General features: G+C 39.6%; 1 protein-coding gene across 5 annotated transcripts in view; it reads left to right on the plus strand.

Moving 5' to 3' along the window:
• The window catches only part of SEC24B (SEC24 homolog B, COPII component), a 99985-nt gene that overhangs the window by 72039 nt on the left and 6294 nt on the right, over positions 1-21652 (plus strand). For 4 of the 5 annotated variants that reach the window (XM_077815128.1, XM_077815129.1, XM_077815130.1 and 1 more), the window contains 6 exons: positions 5210-5385; positions 7334-7471; positions 10993-11097; positions 12172-12264; positions 14304-14407; positions 17013-17901. In XM_077815128.1, coding sequence (XP_077671254.1) covers positions 5210-5385; positions 7334-7471; positions 10993-11097; positions 12172-12264; positions 14304-14407; positions 17013-17127 — 731 coding nt within the window. In that variant the 3' untranslated portion in view covers positions 17128-17901. Of the gene's footprint in view, positions 1-5209; positions 5386-7333; positions 7472-10992; positions 11098-12171; positions 12265-14303; positions 14408-17012; positions 17902-19673; positions 19777-21652 lie in introns of those variants that run through there. The other variant, XR_013345889.1, reaches the window with a different exon arrangement.

A 21652-nucleotide genomic window follows, 5' to 3' on the forward strand; every position in this document is an offset into this window, starting at 1 on the left:
GCTCGGCAGCTCTCCAACACCACTTTCTACAAGCTATTACCCTATGATCCCACTGAGAGTTACCAAAAGCAACTACAGCATTTGCTCAAGAACCTTCCTGAAAAAGCACAAGATCAAATCCGCACAGACACACCCCTGGAACCCCGACCTGGGATATTCTATCTACTACCCAAGATCCATAAACCTGGAAATCTTGGGCGCCCCATCATCTCGGGCATTGGCACCCTGACAGCAGGATTGTCTGGCTATGTAGGCTCCCTCCTCAGGCCCTACGCTACCAGCACTCCCAGCTACCTTCGAGACACCACTGACTTCCTGAGGAAACTTCAATCCATCGGCGATCTTCCTGATAACACCATCCTGGCCACTATGGATGTAGAAGCCCTCTACCCCAACATTCCACACAAAGATGGACTACAAGCCATCAAGAACACTATCCCCGGTAATGTCACGGCTAACCTGGTGGCTGAACTTTGTGACTTTGTCCTTACCCATAACTATTTTACATTTGGGGACAATGTATACCTTCAAATCAGCGGCACTGCTATGGGTACCCGCATGGCCCCACAGTATTCCAACATTTTTATGGCTGATTTAGAACAACGCTTCCTCAGCTCTCGTCCCCTAAAGCCCCTACTCTACTTGCGCTATATTGATGACATCTTCATCATCTGGACCCATGGAAAAGAAGCCCTTGAGGAATTCCACCATGATTTCAACAATTTCCATCCCACCATCAACCTCAGCCTGGTCCAGTCCACACAAGAGAGCCACTTCCTGGACACTACAGTGCTAATAAATAATGGTCACATAAACACCACCCTATACCGGAAACCTACTGACTGCTATTCCTACCTACATGCCTCCAGCTTTCACCCTGACCACACCACACGATCCATCGTCTACAGCCAAGCTCTGCGATACAACCGCATTTGCTCCAACCCCTCAGACAGAGACAAACACCTACAAGATCTCTATCAAGTATTCTTACAACTACAATACCCACCTGCGGAAGTGAAGAAACAGATTGATAGAGCCAGAAGAGTTCCCAGAAGTCACCTACTACAGGACAGGCCTAACAAAGAAAAAATAACAGAACGCCACTAGCTGTCACCTTCAGCCCCCAACTAAAACCCCTCCAACACATTATTAAGGATCTACAACCTATCTTAAAGGATAACCCAACACTCTCACAAATCTTGGGAGACAGGCCAGTCCTTGCCTACAGACAGCCCCGCAACCTGAAGCAAATACTCACCAACAACCACATACCACCCAACAGAACCACTAACCCAGGAACCTATCCTTGCAACAAAGCCCGTTGCCAACTGTGCCCACATATCTATTCAGGGGACACCATCACAGGGCCTAATAACATCAGCCACACTATCAGAGGCTCGTTCACCTGCACATCCACCAATGTGATGTATGCCATGTGCCAGCAATGCCCTTCTGCCATGTACATTGGTCAAACTGGACAGTCTCTACGTAAAAGAATAAATGGACACAAATCAGATGTCAAGAATTATAACATTCATAAACCAGTCGGAGAACACTTCAATCTCTCTGGTCACGCAATCACAGACATGAAGGTCGCTATCTTACAACAAAAAAACTTCAAATCCAGACTCCAGCGAGAAACTGCTGAATTGGAATTCATTTGCAAATTGGATACTATTAATTTAGGCTTAAATAGAGACTGGGAGTGGCTAAGTCATTATGCAAGGTAGCCTATTTCCCCTTGTTTTTTCCTAACCCCCCCCCCCCCCGACGTTCTGGTTAAACTTGGATTTAAACTTGGGGAGTGGTCAGTTTGGATGAGCTATTGCCAGCAGGAGAGTGAGTTTGTGTGTGTATGGGAGTGGGGGGGTGAGAGAACCTGGATTTGTGCTGGAAATGGCCCACCTTGATTACCATGCACATTGTAGGGAGAATGGTCACTTTGGATGAGCTATTACCAGCAGGAGAGTGAGTTTGTGTGTGTATGGGGGTGGGGGGTGAGAAAACCTGGATTTGTGCTGGAAATGGCCCAACTTGATGATCACTTTAGATAAGCTATTACCAGCAGGACAGTGGGGTGGGAGGAGGTATTGTTTCATGGTCTCTGTATGTATATAATGTCTTCTGCAGTTTCCACGGTATGCATCCGATGAAGTGAGCTGTAGCTCACGAAAGCTCATGCTCAAATAAATTGGTTAGTCTCTAAGATGCCACAAGTACTCCTTTTCTTTTTGCTACAGCTAACTGAAAGTCCCGGAGTGTGGTTTGTTGTAGGCAAAGTTTCTGCTCAGTAAAGCAGTTTTCTGTGGTGTACACACTGCCAAACCACTTACTGCACAGAAACTCCTCAGTTGCAATGTTGCAAAAAAAGCACCTCAGCGGGAGTTGTAAGGCTTAAAGCACAGATGCTCCTGCGCTGGCCTGTCTGTGTAAACACATCAATTGCTTTCAGTGCTGTAATTAGCCTCCGGAAGTGTCCCATAATCCCTCAAGCAGCAGCTTTGCTCATTGTTTTGAACTCGGCTCCCCTGAAGGCATGTGCCTCTCCCCTTTCAAAGCTTCATTTCTGACTGTCCTTGCTTGTTGTGCTGATCTGCTCCAGGACACAAAACAAACCATTATTGTGGAATGCTCGTGCTGTTGAACACAGAGGCAGGCAGATTGTGTGTGTGTGTGTGTGTCTGTGTGTCTGTGAGTGAGAGAGAGAAATTGCTGTGCAGAGAGCTGGGGAGGGAGCAGGTGCTGATGTCGGGGTTTCCCCCTGCCTCAGGACTGGTTCCTTCATGCTGCTGTCTGAACTTAGGAGACAGACGCTCTCTGTCCCCCAGAACAGTCTCCTCCGACCCCCATACACACACACCCCCACTCCCTGTCACACATGCCCCACTCCACTTCAGTTGCAAAGGAGCTGGTAGTGTAGTAGGATGCCCATGGAACAATGGGATTTGGGAAACCAGCATCATGTGACACCTGCCCCATGAGACATTGCAAACCCTTCCCAAAAGCACCCTGCGGCTAGTTGCACAGTGGGATAGCTACCATAATACACTGCTGTCTTTGCTGTTGCAAAAGCTGCTAGTGTGGATGCACTCCACCGTCACAAGGAGCACAGTATGGACATGCAACAGCAGTTTAATTCCAGCTTTTTAATAAAAGTGGTACAACTTGTGGAGCAGAAACTCGCCAGTATAGACATACCCTTAGATTCACACCCTTGTTTGTCGTGCAGTAATTTGTTGTGTACAGAAGCCCCTATTTAGTGTAAATGATGAGCAAAAAGCCTTTGCCCTGGTCTGCACTAGAAAATTACCCGTATATACTTGTCCATAAACCAGATTTTTTTAGTAAAAAAGGGAAGCATCAGAGAAGGGGGTCGGCTTATGAATGGGTATAGAGAGTGGGAGAGGTGGGACACAGCCCCTACCCCACCAACAGAGGGAGCAAGAAGGGGCAGGGCCTGAGTCTCTCCGCTTCTGGCCACGCTGCTCTTGCCCCACCAGCCTCCGAAGCAGCTGCAGTTCCGCGGCTGGCAGGCTGCAGCCACACCACTTGACCCCGCCCACCAGAGCTGGCTGTGGCTGCACCCGCCCGGCCCGGCCCAGCCCAGCCCATTGGAACATGCTTTGGCCGCGCCGCCCAGTCTGGGCTGCTGGAGCAGGCTGCAACCACACTGCCCAGCCTGCCAGAGCAGCTCCGGCCAGTCCAGAGAGATCCTCCCCAGATAAGGTGGGAAGGGATGGGATGGGGAGTGTGTGGGGGGGTCCCGGGCTAAGTGTGGTAATGTGGGGGGTGGTCACAGGGGTTACTCCCGTGACCCCCAGCTTCTCCCGCCCCCCAAAAAATTTCCCCATCAGTTGCTGTCCCGGCCGGTCAGGGTAAGCAGCTGGCGTGCCAGGACACTTTGTTTACTTAGGTTTACCTCCGTGCCTACGGATGCTCGAGGTAAACAAACCATCTCAGCCTGCCAGCGGCTTATCCTGATGGCCTGGGAGCCAGAGTTTGCCAGCCCCTGAATTATAGGGTCGGCTTATGAATGGGTCATAAAATTTTTCCATTTTTACTTATCAATCTTGGGGGGGTCGGCTTATAAATTAACCGGCTTATGATTGAGTATATATGGTAAGTCGATTTAACTACATTGGTCAGGGGTGTGTGACCAAAGTGGCATCGTTACGCCAACCTAAGACCCTGTGTAGCCAGCGCTAGGTCGATGGAAAATTATTTAATCTGTTTAGCTACTGCCTCTCGGGAAGGTGGATTATCTACGCTGATGGGAAAATCCCTTCTGTTGGCATAGGTAGTGCTTTACAGCTAAGCACTACTGCGGCACAGCTGTGCTGCTTTCACATTTTTAAATGTAGACAGGCCCTTCGGAGGCTACGGGCTTTGAGTCATATGGATCCTAAAACTCTTTTTGGTTGTATAATTTGATTTTTAGAACTATGAAAGGTTTCAGTACAAAATGTCACTAAACATTGAGACTTGTAATATGCAGTAAATGGGAATATTGAGGAGCATTTGAAGTTCAGATTAGCCTTTAAAAATAAACGGAAAAGATAAACATTTCTCGGATTTCTTATTCAAAGACATTTGTTCCAAACTGCAGAGGATCAAGGGAGAAGCTTCTGCTGAAGTTGGCATTAGTCACTTTTTAAAGTGGAATGAGACCTGTGATGAGTCTTCCAAAGCATGCAACTTAATGTATGGTTCATTAGAAAACAGTTGTTGTACGATTGTTTTTGATAGACATCTTCATTTTTTCTTTTCACCCAGAAGCAATAACCATCAGCTGTTTCCCACTTCCTTACCATTCTCATTTAGCACAGTGTTCTTTTTTTCTATTGACTGCTTCTGATTCAATATTCTTTTTCTTGTCACAATCTTAAAACTGGCACATAATGGGGGAACAATTGTTCAGTTCTTAATTATTCTCTATTTCTCCAATATCGTAGATCTCCAGGAACAGGGACCTAGGGAACAAAGAGAGTAGCTGTGTTGGACTGCTTCTTTTGTCTTACCAAGGTGGTTTTTCCGACAGGAAGCTGCAATTTATTTGCTCTCATTAAAAATTCATCAGCATATCTGTTCTTTATATCTTAAAATACCACTTCTTAGAATCATACCTGATTTGTTTATACTTCTCACAACTGCTTGTAATAAGATACAGCAATTAAGGCTTTTATTTATTTGTCTACTTTTAATTCTGCAGCTGTGGATCGGTCAGTTTCATCAAGTCTTTCAGATGCAAGAGATGCCTTAGTGAATGCTGTGGTAGATTCATTGTCAGCATATATCTCAACTGCCTCAAACCTGCAGCAATCCACACTGATAGCACCAAATTCCCTCAGACTGTTTCCTTTATACGTTTTGGCTCTTCTCAAACAGGTACTTTATAATATAGTGTTGTTCATGCTGGACATCAAATACAAAGCAGTGTTTTGCTTTAAGGCAGGCTGTAAACATTGATTCATAATCTAGTTTATTTCCCCTCCTGATGTAGACCCTTTTGTTAAATTATTGTGAGCTATCCACTTTATTTTGAGGGAAGGTATCCTTGTACATAAATTCTTGAAGAGTTCATCTGCATGAAAAAGATTTAGTGAATGATATGTTATCAGTTCCTGACTAAAATTTTCAGTTCACCCTTTTCTGAAATACAGTACTTCATATCAGTTTTGTTTACATTTTCATTTCATAACAAAAACTAGAAAATCAATGTTATAACCATTAACATTTCTAAAATTTGGGATTGAATCAGTGTTGCTTGAAATTCTGGCTAGAAGCCATTTATTTCTTTTTTCTCAATTTCCATTAAGTAGGTAAAGCAAATAAACTAAATACTCTCAAACATGTGTGACCAATACCTGATACATCTAAAGAGAAATGCGTAACATCAGATGTCACTCTCGAGTATGATTAAATGAAGAACTGAAGATGAAAGTTAAATACTATGTATTTGTTAGGGTTTCACTTGAAAGAAATGCTTAATAGAGGACTAGGTTTGCAAACACTTTAAAATGTTTACTTCTGTAAGTTTTTCATTTAAAAACAAAAGCAAAATCTCATTTAAAGGATGGAGGTAGAAAGAGCACTTTCCTCGGGCCCTGATCCCAACAACAGATCTTGGCCTAAGCTGGGAGACTTTCATATCTAAAGCTTGCATCATCTGTACAATGTTTTCCAAACAAAAGGTCTCTCTCTAAAATTAAAGTTAAATAGTAAAGTGGAATTTCTTCAAGTCAGAGACTCATAAGCTTTTATCTCCTTTGGGGCTCACAGATAGCCACAAGGTCAGGACCACCATAGGACAGTGATTAAGGCTACCCTGGAAGACTTAACAAATAAGAGCAACAAAATTGGACCTTTTAGCACTGTCAGTTCATATGAAAGAGACATAGATGACATTGCTTTAAAAGTAACAGCAGTTGGGGAGATTAACAGAAAAATATTTTATTTCTCATTTAGAAGCCCAGTGGGGTGCAGAAAGGACAGTGGAAATATTTGAGAAACATGACAGAACAAAGAATTAGAACACTTTAAATTCATGTTGGAGCAGAAAAGATACACATGCAATAGGGTTCCTCACTTTATTGTTGCAAAGACTTCTGATTGTTGAACATAGGCATTACCCTACTGGATCAGACCATTCCATTTAGTCCAATGTCCTGTCTCTAACAGTGGCCAACGCCAACTTCTTCAAAGAAAGTTGCAAGAAATTGTGCAGAAGACAGTTTATAGATTAACCTGTCCTCAAGGAAAGGCTTTCTAATCCTCATTGGGTAGAGGCTGGTTTGTGTCTAGAAATACGAGGATTTATGTCCCTTCCAAAACTCTTGGTTATTTTTTGATCTTTACTACTGTAAAATTGGATATAAACTTGTTATCCAAGTAAATATCTAATTCTTTTTTTTGACTCCTACTAAGATCTTAGCCTAATTGATACGTTGTGGCAATAAGTTCCACAACCATAATAGTTGTCATGGATAAAGGTAAAGAAAATGATGGAAGCAACAAAATATAATAATATGCTAAATGGGAAAAAGTCTTCCTTTTGGTTGGCGTTGTCCTCTTCCTAGGCAGAGGAAAGATAGATTGGCTGTAAAATGCATCAGATTTGGCATTCAGGTTGAACTTGATTTATTGGATACTTTAGAATATTTTAATTGCAATGTTTCCTTTTGAAAAATTAAGTAAGTTTTTTGCCAGCTACATATCTGTGAGCTTCAAAACAGGGTGGGGGGTGTTTTTTTTGTCCGTGCCAAACCAACATTTTACCTCTGATTTGTTTAAAAGCAATGTAGAAAGTGCCTGACGTCCGCATACTTTTTCACAGAAAGCGTTTAGAACCGGCACTAGCACACGCTTGGATGCTCGTATATATGCCATGTGCCAGATAAAGAGTCAGCCTCTCGTTCATCTGCTGAAAATGATACATCCCAACTTGTACAGGATAGACAGATTGACCAGTGAGGTACAGTATGAAACCATCTCTTATGGAATACATTATTTAATTCTGAATAAAATTGAATATCTATTGAACCTACGGTAACGTTTCGCTAGCAGTTCCTTTAAAAGTTTTGGGTGGAATTTTAAATATTTACTTCTGCAGTTCTTGCCAGGGTAAAATACAGTAGATAAAAATAACCTCCAAAGATTGGCTCAGTGACTGTGGTACTCTGTCATCTTTTGTCAGTTTGTATAAAGAAGAGCAGATAATCTCCATTAGGCCTGTTACTAGAGGTTAAGTTCTTTTAGCCGTGTGGGAAGGATGAATAAAGTAGATACGCTGGGGAGTTTTAATTTGTATATACAGGTGGATGATGATATTTGGAATGATAAATACTTGCCTGGTTTTCCATTGTGTATGGATGAAGTGGGATGTTGGTATGTCTGCCTTAGTGGTTTGAGTGTGAGGTGGGTGGGATTCTTTTAAAACCACATGTACAAAAAGATTAAGGTTTTTTGATAACTGTTAAAATGTAGATGAGGTACGGTGATTGGAAGTAAAGGGGCTTTTAATTAATAGAATGGGCATTACTCTTGATCAAAGTTAACCATGTTTGCAAAACCATAAAGTCTGCATTTTAATAACTAATGCCACAATAAAAGTTTGTCATTTATGAATTTACATCTCTAACTCTAGTTTAAAAGTTTTATTTGTTTGGGAATATTCTATAAGTATTTTAAAAAGCATTACATAGTCTATTTACATAACTATTTTTATATGGTCATTGAATCTGACTAGTTCAGCTGACAGAGCTGGCAGATTTCTTGCAAGCTGTTTTGACCAGTGCTATCTCAAAGTTTGAGTCATGATTTTAAGGAAGCTAAACTAAGCTAAGTTTACTTTACTCTGGTGTATGAATTAATGCGTGTTTCTGGCACATCACACTCCCAGTTAACTGTCTTACAGTTTCTTTAAGCAAGCCAATCCAAGTTTTTTGTTTTTGTTTTTGCTACTGACACTGAAACACCTGTAGTTAGCATATTTGTATGTTAAGCTGTAAGGGTTAACTTGCAGATTTAGAGCGCTGTGAGTCAACCCAGCCCTCGGAGAATGCAGTAGGGAAAGCGCTGCAGTGTGTTCACACTGTCAGATTCAAGCACACTGGCGTGGCCACATTAGCAGCTCTTGCAATGGTCTCTGAGACTGGCCACAGAGAGGAGTGCATTGTGGTAGCTATCCCAGCATGCAAGTGGCTGCAATGTGCTTTTCAAATGGTTGGGGTGGAGTGTGACAGGGAGTGTGTTGTGTGTATGTGGGGGGAGAGAGAGTGGGTTTTGGGGGGGCTGAGAGCATGTCAGCATGCTGCCTTGTAAGTTCAGACAGCAGCAAACCCTCCTCCCCTCAGTCCATTTCTCTCTCTCACACACACACACACACACTCCCACTCCCACTCACAGCAGCAACATTCCACTCTAATGGTTGCTTTGTCCCGGAGCAGATAAGCATGCCAGCCGTAAGAGACGGAGCTTTGAAAGGGCATATCCGCATTCCTACAGCCAAGGTCAAAACAATGACAAGAGTGGTCACTTGACTTAAGGGGATTATGGGACGTTTCCGGAGGCTGATGGCAGCCCAGTAATGCAACACCTTGTTCACACTGACACTGGGGGCATTTCAGCCGAGGCGCAGCAAAAGTTATGTTTTTCGTGGAGGTGGATTACCAGGAGCGCTCTAGCTGCAGAGTCTAGGCGTTCCAAGTGCCTTGCCAGTGTGGACGGGTTGTGAGTTAGGGTGCCTGGGGCTGGTTTAATGCACTCTAAATTGCAAGTGTAGCCAAGCCCTTAGTGTTAATGGAAACACATTGGCACATCTCATTGGGAAATCCAGTTCCTAGTGCCAAAGGATTTTAACCCCCTTGTCTCTTGCAGAACTATGTTATAAAAACAGTCTGGTATTTTTGTTGACTGGCAGAAGTTAATTTAAATATTTCATTCTGCATAGGGGTTAGCCAGGGTATTTCCTCAGTTCAAAATATTTATTGAGTAGTTGCTTTGTTTTATTTTTTATTCTTATTGTCCTAACAACATTTTTTAAAGGAAACCTTGCAGAGTTAAGCTATATTAGAAACAGTTAAAAAGCGGGCCCTTTCAAAGCAATTAATCCCAGTTTTTCTTTGTGTGTTATAGTGATGATATGTTTTCATAATTTATGACATGTCACAGCTCCTACTTATGGGTCATTAAGAAAGCCATTTGAGCGGGGAAAAACTTAGGATTGTTTTGACCAACAACAGGACAGGCCTGTTATTTTGAGTATCAAGATAAATACAATGCACCTGGTCAACTTGTAAGTTGGAGGAAAAAAATCTTTCCTGATCTTTGCAGAGGATCAGCTTATGCTATAAGCATTACATTTTGTCCTCATGCCCACTGATGCATGCATATATGAAAACAGATTTGGCCCTGAAGCATCAGATTTCGTTTCCAAAATTTCCTTTTGAGCTTCATGGATCAGCTTTCTTGATGCTCACCATAATTGTGTACAGCGAAGTCTCTTCTAGTTTTTCTTCTTCCAGGCTATATCCTACAGTTCTCATTTTCTTTTTATGTACAAATCCCACAAGACCACTAATGACTTGTATTGCTTTTCTGTGGACTTCTTAAATCAATGCTACTTTCTTTAATATGATTATCATAATTCAGTCCAGTTATGGGCATGTCATCCCTTAGTAAATTTCCAAATTCTTCTGTGCAGAAAGGTTCAATCATCCTTAAAATAGATCTTCAGCATTGGGGCAGACAGTCACTGGCAGGGTGGGGTGATCCAACCTTTGTAGGCCTGGCAATTTTATTCCACCTCAGTTGCAGATAGGCTTTTAAATTACCTCGTTGTTTAAAGCAGAAACGGGGGAAACAAAAAAATTGCAGGAGAGTTTGGTCAATTAGGCCCTTTCAGAACTGTGTAGCCAGGGCCCAAGATTTGTCTGAGGGCCTTGTTAGCTGTTTTAACCTATATTCCAGTCATGGTTATGACCAAAAGGGAATTTCTGCTATCTGGGGGTGGCAATGAAGTGCACTTCTGTAGAATTTTAGGTTGTTCTGCTCTAATAATGTTTCTGTAAGACAGGAGGATGGTGGCAGACAATGTGTAGCACTTTTGCCATGGCTATTTGTAACTTATTTTCATTAAATATCAGAGGTTAGGTTTCTTGGCTTATTTTTATGCTTCGAAGTTGCAGGATGAGAATTCACTTAATGTAATATGTATATTTGTAATACATAAATTATATTACCACTTAGATAATCATCCCTTGATCTATGTGGAAGAAAGATCACCTGGCATTAGGTCCTTCTAATGTGAATTACTAAAACTAAGATAAGGATAAATATGGCATTTTGTTGTTGAATGAGACGCTCTGCAAGATGCAACTAGAAAACTACGCTTACAAGTCTCTCTTCTGTTTTCTCAAAAACTAGTTACGCTTAATGCTGCTGAATTATATGTCCTGTGTTATATAATAGGTCTTCTGTAACTCTCTATTACAGGGTACAATACATGTCAACGACAGGGTTGTTCCTCAACCTCCTCTTCAGAAGTTGTCTGCAGAGAAGCTGACAAGAGAGGGAGCTTTTCTTATGGATTGTGGATCAGTAAGCTGCCTGTTTCAGTAGCTTTTATCTGATATGAATAAGACAAATATTTCACTTCAGACTTTTAATTGCAGCTAACTCACAGTACCAATTCTCCTGTAGTGAATCAACACCTTAGTTATTCCAGGATTCTAAATTAGTGTCTCAAATGAGAACCTTGAATGTCAGCATTGAATTTGCAAATGACTGAAATATCTAGTTTTGTGATAAAGAAATTTCTTAAACAAGCATGGATATTAATGTTTTATAGGTTAATTTTTCATGTTACTCTGCATGTATACCAAACAATGTTATTTTAAATTGTCCTTCCTGACACTTAAGGCTTTCTTTTTCAATTGTTTCCTTAATGATGATCGTTGTTTTGAACTGATTGCGTTGTGGTCCCAATCTAGTGAAGCACTTATGCTCATACGTGTGTCATTGAAAGCAGGGCTACAGACACAATTGAAGAAAATAGTTTTCTTCTAAAGTACCATAAGAATGTTTTCTTCCACAAAGTATATTTTAGTCTTGTTATCTGGAAATGAAGAAATTTGAACCCTGTATGTTTAAAGTGTTCAGCATGACTGGTGAAGTAGCATTTTCCTGCAGATGTCACAACTATTGACCTCTTTAATCTGATTAATTTCAGAATACTTCTTTAATTCAAAAAAGTTTTCAAAAAGTGTTTGTACTTACTGTAGTTTCTTAGATGCTATTTAATGATGTAACTGTAGATGGTGCCAGTTGATTGATAAGGCAACCATATGAAACCTTGTCAGTAGGAGAACATTGATTGAAACTGCTCCTGTTGCTGCATATCAGCTCGTTTGAATTAGAAATGTATTCGGATAACTTTCGTTCCTTGGAAGAATTATCAGATTCTGTTTGAAGTTATCAGATTTTACATGAAACCTCACAAAACCATAAAAATATCATTCTAAACATTTTAACCCCAAAACAAGTCAAAATCACTAAAACATTTTCATTTAATTTCTAAATCTAAACTCCAAAACAAATAAAACATGAAAACTCAATACTCTAAAATAGATGCAAGGCATTTTCTTTGCTAAAATTGATTTTGATCCTTTACAGATATTTTACATTTGGATTGGGAAAAGCTGTGATAACAGCTTCATAAAAGATGTGCTCGGATACCCTAACTATGCATCTGTACCACAGAAACTGGTAAGGGCTTTAATGAGCTATGGAATGTAATACATACATTGCAAGGTAATCTACATTCTCTCTTGTATTGGCTGTATCAAATTATGAAACTGAATTAGATTTATTTTATTACATTCATAATGCTAATAACCATTTGCCACCTTTATAGGCATGGAGAATCATAGACCGTTTTAAGTCTTCTAAATATATGTTTAAAGAATGTGGGGCACCATAAAATTGTTTGAATTGTAAAATTAGTTTAACTAAATCACTAAAAACAGAAATATCAAGGGATTCACATAAGCAGGTTAAAATAATCATGAGATTCTGACTCAGCTGTCAAAAATGAAGGAATCCAGAATTAATATTAGAACTCTTCCATTCATAATTTACCCTCTTGAGGTGGTGGTGGTTGGAGAGTTGATGTTTTGTGAACTCTGTATAGTCCACAAGATCTACAGTACAACAGATTATGAATCAAGGGTTGAGTTTAAGCTTTACTTACTCAGTTTTCCTAGCTTTGGTCAATTTTAACAAGGACGTCAATCGTTAAGTCACTGGGACTTGACACTCCCTGAGATGCTTTTGAAAATCTCCCCCTAAGTGTGTTTGATTCAGACAGCACTAAGATTTTATTTCCAAAAGGTCAGAGAACAGATGTTTGTTTTGAGAATAGAGGGACCTTATTAAAATACTGTATTGTACACAAAATTCTGAACAGAATTGTATTTGGGTAGAACTAAATAAATTGTATTTGGGTTAGATACTGTAGAAAACACACACAGGAAAACAGGTTCTGCCCTAAAGATTACAATATTAAGGACAAAAACCAGATGTCGGGGGGATGATGAGAAGTCAAGCGTACAGCAGAGTGGTCACAGTGAAAACTAGCACAAAACCAATAACGTTAGTTCTAAGTTTTTAAAATCTATTTTGCATGTGTAATCTAGTCCTAACTATCCCTCTACTCGGCCATAATTAGTTGGCAATTGTAGGTGACGCCATAGAAGGGGGTTTTAAGGATGGATTTGAATGAAGAAAGGGTAATAGTATCTTAATAGAGGAAGATAAATGGTGCAAGGATAGCTTTATTATTTTCAGTGCAAAAGCAAAGGGGTCATGAATTTATGATAGGGAATGACTTACCATTACAGAAATGTAAGTGAAACTTTTTAAAATATAATTCATTCTATCCATTTACTACAGAGGACAGAAATTAGTTTTAAAACTAATCAGATAAATAAATTTTGATCCCATGTTAATTGCCCCATAAACTAAGCAACCCTCAAAGGCAGTATGATCAGTTCAGGCAGAATGAAGCATCTTTCGCTGCTCAGCAATGATCCCACAGCCAATTAGAGAGACAAGTCCAGTCCTTGTGTTGAACTTCGGGGGTTGCTGTTCAGGGCTTGTTTGTGGTGCTTGTATGTATGTGGGTCTCTTTGGGGCTGTAAAAGTAATTCAGAGGACAATGCTCAGGAACTTGTGTGGGGAAGAAGTTAAAATAATGCATTTCAGGGGATGGGGGGGAAGGGAAGGTAAAATGTGAATATAGTTAGGACAGAATTAATCTACGTACTGTGTTTTTAATAGGTCTGTTTCCTAAAATGTCTTTTACTTCAAATATAGTGATTAATTTTATTTAAGGAGGAAAAATTATGAAATCCTTGCATTCAGGTTTATCAAAGAGAAAATGCATATGTAATACAATTCATAGTAAATGATTTTGTAGGATGAGATTGGACTGTTTCCCTTGTGGATCATGTCATGACTGACATCCATCTTGTCCCAAACCATTTTTAACTCTTATTCATGTACCTATTTTACTAATTGATTTCTTATATATACACACACCCGGTCAGTACCCAGAAACATAATGTATAAAAAATGGCTGTTTAATTTGTCAGTCATCCACGGTTGGGGAGCTTCCCAGGGGATTTATTTTTAGAGTAATTGTTCCAGCCTACCATTGATTTATTTCAGCATGATTCTTTTAATTTGTTAGGTTATTTTTCCTTGCATTATAAAACTTTATTTTTCTAATTACATTCTTCAACCAGACACAGCTTCCAGAGTTAGATACGCTTTCTTCAGACAGAGCCCGATCTTTTATATCCTGGCTTAGAGACAGTAGACCTTTAAGCCCAGTTCTTCAAGTAATAAAGTAAGTATTTTTACAGTTAAACTTTCTGTAATCTCATCTTTTATACATCTCTGGGGAACAGAATTATATTCCATAATAGCAGCTCTCAAATCCTGCTCCTGAGAGATACTGAGTGCCCTCAACTTCTAATTGAAATAAGTGGGAAGCAAGGCACTCAACATACCACAGGAAATGCTGAGCACCTCACAAGATCAGACCCAGTGGTATCAAAGACATCTTAATTGCAGAGATTGCATTACTAAATACTTAAATTCATTTAATTTTAGAGTGCCAAGTCAAAGTTCAGACATCAATACATTTTACTATTATGAAAATACTAAACAATATGTGCTCCATGATAAATTAAAATAACTGAATCAATTTCCAGTCTCATTTTATATTAAGGCTCCATTTATAAATGGTTTATAGAGTTATTAATGGATGTTTTAATACTTTGTTAATCGGTTGTTATAGATTTAGTCAGACAGGTCAATAAGTAGCTTATAACCATGGTTTATAACAATCTCGAACACCTTTGTATGCCTACCACCATCTATATAACTAACGTGCTACTAATTTCTATAACATGCTTACAATATTTAATAATTTATTAATCCTTTATAAACCATTTATAAAATGGAACCTTAATATAAAATGTGAACTGTATTCTTCTTCATCAGAGTACTATACATACTATTGAATTACTTTACTGAAGTTCTTGTTCTTTTCAAGCTATTGCCTACTTGAAAAACTAAGACTTCATAAAATGCTTATACTTGTATCCGGTCAGTAGATTTTTCATCTCTGACAATGATTGATACACCACGTCTGACAGGTTTTTAAGAGAAATTACATTGAATGTTGGCTGCTCGCTGTTGTCCATGAAGCGAAGAAGAGGCTCAGGTAAATTAGAGTGGCACTGTTGGCTGAACTATCCTGTAGGAAAGGGTGTAACAGCATTTCCTTTGACTTCTTACTTTTCAGATGATGTTGGTTAACTGAGAATGAAATATCTGTATCTTGGGTAAACATTTTACACCTTTAAAAATTGAATACATCAAAAACTGTTTAAAGAAATGATTATCAGTAATTTCAGTTGATTTCTCTAGAGATTATCTTTGTCACCCAAATTAATAAAAGACAAGAAATTCAAAGTTAGGGCTGAAATTCCATATTTAATTCTTAGCCTAACTGCTGCTCTTTGCATTACAGTAGCATCCTAAGGCCTTAATAAGGACTGGGGCATAATTACAGTAGGTGCTGTACAAATGATGGAGACACCCTGTGCCCCAGTGAATTTGCAGTCTAAGGCCCTGATTCCGCAAAAAATTTTGCATAGCTTTTAGCTTGCAGTAGCTTCAAGGTTGCTGTTGATATGCTTAAAGTTAAACCCATTTGAAAGTGTTTTCTGGATTGGGGCTTTATTGCCTCTTTCACTCTCCTTTCTCTGTTCCACCTGTAGGAAAAAAAATTGATTATATGTCAGCAGACACTATAATCTTGAAAATTTTATAAAAAGTTTAAAAGTTAACCAGATCAAAGTCCATTGCTGTCAACAGAATCATGGCACCTGCTGCCACAAAAATCCTTTTTTCCTAACTGTTTCTTATTGAGTCCGTTTTGTTTTTTAAGGTTAAAGATTTTTAATGTTTTTTTTCCTCTCCCTATTTTTTAACCCGGATTCTAGAGCTCCTGTTTTTATAACAGGAAAGAAGGTTGGTTTGTTACTGTGGAAAACTGATATCATTATTAGCAGAGTTGTCCAGAAAATGAAAATCACTTACTGTGGAAAAAATTCATGTTTTTGTCCAGGACTTTACAAAGTCAAAACATAACACTTTCAAGATAAAAAACTATTTGGGTCAGCAACCGGGAAAATTTGAGCACAGGCAAAAAGTGAAATTGACAAGGGCCTTCCAGTCTGACTGCTCAAGAGGCAGAGAGCTGAACTACTCAGGGTATGTCTACAGAGCAAAGAAAAACCTGCAGTTGGCCCGTGCAGGCCAACCCAGGCTCTCAGGGCTCGGGCTGTGGGGCTGTTTCATTGCTGTGTAGACTTCCGGGTTGGGAGCTCTGAGACCCTTCCACCTCGCAGGGTCCTAGAGCCTGGGCTATACCTGAGTCAGCTGACATGAACCAGCTGTGGGTGTCTAGTTGCTGTGTAGACATACCCTCAATTACCCCCAAACTCTGGCAGCCAGAGAGGGGGAGAGCCTGGCCACTCAGCGTCCTCTTCCCCCATCTCTCCTCTTTCTCTAGAGGAAGAGAGTGGGGGTGGTCATTCTGCCTTGTCCAGGGTGGTGAGAAGGCTGAGTGATCTGATTCTCTGCCTCCTGAGGTGGAAGGAAGGTGGAGAGTCAGGGTGCTCAGCCTTGGCAGCCTTCCAGCAGGGCAGCCAGGAACTGTCCCTTTGGCAAAACTGAAATTTCCTTACAAAATGCGAAAAGGGCATTTTTCATCAGAAAATCATTCAATGGAAAATTCCCTATTAGCTCTACTTAATAGCATTTTTTTGCTGAATCCTAGATCTCCAAGAGCAATATGCAGTGTATGGACTTCCTGCTTATACTTGTCTTTACAATAGTTTTGCTTAGTGCTTTGACTAATATATTTTCTTCTGTTGCAGAGATGAGTCTCCTGCCAAAAGCGATTTTTTCCAGCACTTAGTTGAAGACCGGACAGAGGCAGCATTCTCTTATTATGAATTCTTACTTCATATTCAACAGCAGATTTGTAAGTGAAAGTGGAAGAAAGAAGAAAATTCCCAACTTTGGATATAAACGTTAGCTGTGAGAGAAGCACATAGCAACAGGCATTTGCTCTTCACAATATACAGTGCAAAGCACCGTATCAGCTTTGCAGCTAAAGGAAAAATACACACTTCCAGTGGAATTTTACGGATTTGCTTCAGCCTGAAAATGATAGGAGTAATGATGCTCTTTCACTAGTACATTTTTAACTGGTTTAGACACATTTCCAGTAGTGCAGCAGTATGGTGCTCTGTTTATTGCAAGCTGTTGAATGTATGTAGCTATGTGGGATGATATTTCTTAATGATATGTAAAATGAGATAAAACCTTTTTTCTTACATTTATTGTGATAACCTTTCTGGAGTCAGACTCTTGCAGAGGTGCCAAGGGCAGTGCTATATGGTCTTTGTTTATATTACTTTTTAAAAGGAATGATTCATAGTCACTAAAAGACTTCAACATTTTCCCTGTGAAGACTATAGAGTTTCAATACAGTACATGAATTGTAGAAATAAAATATATAATGTACATAAGTGTTACATTTGTAAAGAAAATGTAAAAATGTAACTACACAATGAATTGCTCAGTGTGCAGCAGTGTTGCATATTCAATAATAGATCATTTTGCCCAGTTAAAATGAGGTTGACTGATAATACATATTAAGAAATCTGAATCACATAGGAAAAACCCAACTTTGTAATCCTGTTAATTCTTTTACATGGATTTATTTATGATCAGCTTACTAATTAAAAATATTTTGCTTGATCATGTGTTTTTATATTTATGCAACTGATAATCATTTAGAAACTGAACTCTAATACTGAATCTAAAATTCACTTTTCAAGAGAATGTTTACCACTTTATTTCACAGATTTCTAGAAGGGGGGGAGAGAATATTTCATCGTTTTGAAATGAGCAATAGGTGCATCAATAAGGGTTAGTGTTGGGTCCTTTCACATATCTGGGTTGTGAAAAAGCATAACGTTCTAACATTTTGTAATCTGCAGCAATCCTGGCCCAAGTTTCTGCAACTCGGATTTGTGGTACTCAAAATAAGCATGATTAATCGTTGAATGGGATCCTGTGACAGGATGAAAAATAAGGGATATAAAAATACTGTGATGAAAAATAAGGGATATAAAAATGTTTTAATAGAAGAGATGAAGGGAAAGTAATATTTTATTTGAAAAGTTGATAAATCTCAAAGAAGCTTATTTCAAAGTGTAATCACCTTCCTACTGCCTTCTTTCTGCTAATAAATCTAACTAACTGGCTGGGTTTGTGAACACAGATTAAGCTCCGAAGTTAAAATCTGGTATTGGTGGTCAGGTGAAGGGGGAGGAACTGTGTTTGGCCATCTGCTGCAATTGCTGATTTAGACTTGGTCAGTCATATGACCCGATCTGAACTTTTGTCACTTGTTTGCTTTAATTAAATTTATGTGTTCAGGTAGTTGAACTAAGAAGCGCTAAATAAATTAAATGGTAGTAATGCTAGCACATTTTCTTTTAAAACAGTCCAGAAAAACATTTTTAAAAAGCATTCAAGAAGTTGAATATTAACAACCCTACACCCTGGAAAGATGGACTCAAATTGTATCTGTACCTACTATACAGTATTCTGTAGAAACATATAATAACTAGTTATTGCAACTGTTTTATGATGAATTAAATCCTGAAAGCGTGTTATCTTGAGTGTTTGCACCACATCAGTTTTGGAGATGCACAAATTTAAATTTGTGTATCCTTTCCCTAATTAAATATACTCAAGTATACCAAGGATAGCACACAAGTAAATCTTTGTTGTTCATCTTTATAGTCAATTACTAAGGGCTTGTACATACTACCACTTATGTGGGTACAACTTTTGTCACGCAGGGGCATGAACAAGCCACCCCCCTGACTGAAGTACGTTACAGCAACCTAAGCGCTAGTGGGGACAGCATTGTGTAATGCTCCCACTGACATAGCTACACCTCTCGAGGAGGTGGTTTTATTGTGCTGACGGGAGAGCTCTCTCCCATCAGCACAGAACATCTTCACCAACTGCATAGGTGCAGCTGCATTGCTGTAGCACTTCTAGTGTAGACTAAACCTAAATGTCTGCAGAAATACAGGCTAGTGTCCCTAAATCAGGACAACAGGATGCACGTAACTACATATATTTTGTTCTATTTACACTCCGCATTTTGAATTAAGGGTAAAAGCTACTGAAGAATAAGACAGGTGAAAAGGTGTCAGAAGGGGATGTTAGCATAATCTTAACAGTTCTCCAGAATATACAGATTTGTAAACTTGACATTGAATATCCAGGAACATTCAAAACAATGATTATGGTGACATAGTCTGTAAAACTGCTACTTAAAGCTTTATTCTTCTATGTTTTTTGTATATAAAAGTTGTTATGAAAAATACATATGAGAACTATTTGATTTATTTAGTAAAAGCAATTTACAGTATAGAAAAGCTGGTAGTTTTTGGCTCTTTTTATGTGATGCTAGTTTAATATCCGATGTCTCTTTTCCAACCACCATAAAGGAATTACCAGTAGGTGCAAGCCATAAGATATGTGCTTCCACCAAGAAGTGTGTGCAACCACCCTGAAGAAGCATGAAGACCCTCTCATCAATAGCATTCTAAGGTGGGGGATATGCTTTTATGATGAATAACTTAAAAAATTAACAAAGGTTTTTGGCCATATTAAATCTGCATACGAAGCAAGGATCTTTGTTTTAAAAAAAAAAAGTGTGCCTTAGAAACAAAAATAGAAGACATCCAGCCTCCTAGCCTTTGAAAGTAGCTGACTCCAGAAACACTGAGATTGCTGAAAGATAGTATAAACTGGATGGTTCAAGGCACTAGTATTAAGATGACTTCTTAATCTGTTTGAATTCAGACAAGATGCATAGTAATGGCAGCTGTCAGGTGGCTGTTCTGGTAGTTTGGTCCAATGGTCCATCTAGCCCAGTATCCTGTCTTCTGACCATGGTTTGTGCCAGAGGGAGTGAACAGAACAGGGCAATTTGAGTGATCCATCCCCTGTCCTCCTGTCCCAGCTTCTAGTAGTCGGAGGTTTAGGGACACCCAGAGCATGGCGTTTTGTCGCTGACCATCTTGGCTAATAGCCTTTGATGGGCTACGCTTCCATGAATTTGCCTAATTTTTTTTAAATCCTGTTATACTTTTTGCCTTCACAACACCTTCTGGCGAAGAGTTCCGCAGGTTGACTGTGCATTGTGTGAAGAAGTACTTCCTTATGTTTTAAACTTGCTGCCTATTAATTTCATTGGGTGACCCCTGCTTCATGTGCTATGTGAAGGGGTAAATAACACTTACTTTTGCCACACGATTCATGATTTATAGACCTTTATCACATCCCCCATCAGCCATCTCTTTTCCAAGCTGAGCAGTCCAAGTCTTTTTAATCTCTCCTCGGATGGGAGCTGTTCCATATCCCTAATCATTTTTGTTGCCCTTCTCTGTGCTTTTTCCAATTCTACTATATCTTTTTTGAGATGGACAAGGTGGGTGAGATAATATCTTCTATTTGAACCAACTTCTGTTGGGGAGAGAGACAAGCTTTCGAGCTACACAGAGCTCTTCAAGTCTGGGAAAGGTACTCCCAGCATCACAGCAAAATGGAAAGTCGAACAGATTGTTTAGCATAAGTAGCACATATTATTAAGGGACTATTCAAGATAGAGTAGCCCGTTAACATTTCTGTAATCAAAGGACAAAGGAGTTAGTCCGTTACAGATTGTTGCAATAAGCTATAAATCCAGTGTCTCTGTTCGATCCACAATTTGTAGTGGCTAGCGGAGTAATGATTTTAAGCTCCCAGGCTCGTCTTTAGAAAGTGTTGTGCAGGTTTCCTTTAAGAATGAGGATGGATAGGTCAGCTATAGGTAAGGTTCCAGAATTGCACACAGAATTCAAGATGTGGGCGTACAATAGATTTATATAGTGGCATATTTTCTGTTTAACTCTTTTGTAAAGGTTCCTAACATTGTTAGCTTTTTTTGACTGCTGCTGCACATTGCGTGAGTGTTTTTAGAGAACTATCCACAGTGGCTCCAAGATTTTTCTTGAGTGCTGGCAGCTAATTTAGTCCCCATCATATTGTATGTATAGTTGGGATTGTTTTCCAATGTGCATTACTTTGCATTCATCAACACTGAATTTCATCTGCCATTTTGTTGCCCAGTCACCCAGTTTTGTGAGATCCCTTTGTGACTCTTCACAGTCTGCTTTGAACTTAACTATCTTATGTAATTTTGTATCATCTGCATATTTTGCCACCTCACTGTTTACTCCTTTTTCCTGATCATTTATGAATATGTTGAACAGTCCTGGTCCCAGTACAGGTCCTGTGGGCACCCAGCTATTTACTTTTCTCCATTGTGAAAACTGACCGTTAATTCCTATCTTGCTCCAGGAGCTCGCAGCCTCGCTGCCCCGAGCATTGCGCCAACGGCACAGTGAACTGACGCTGCAGGGAAGGGGCTAGCCTCCCAGGC

The sequence above is a fragment of the Eretmochelys imbricata genome, chromosome 4, assembly GCF_965152235.1.
Source record: "Eretmochelys imbricata isolate rEreImb1 chromosome 4, rEreImb1.hap1, whole genome shotgun sequence".
Classification (NCBI taxonomy): domain Eukaryota; kingdom Metazoa; phylum Chordata; order Testudines; family Cheloniidae; genus Eretmochelys; species Eretmochelys imbricata.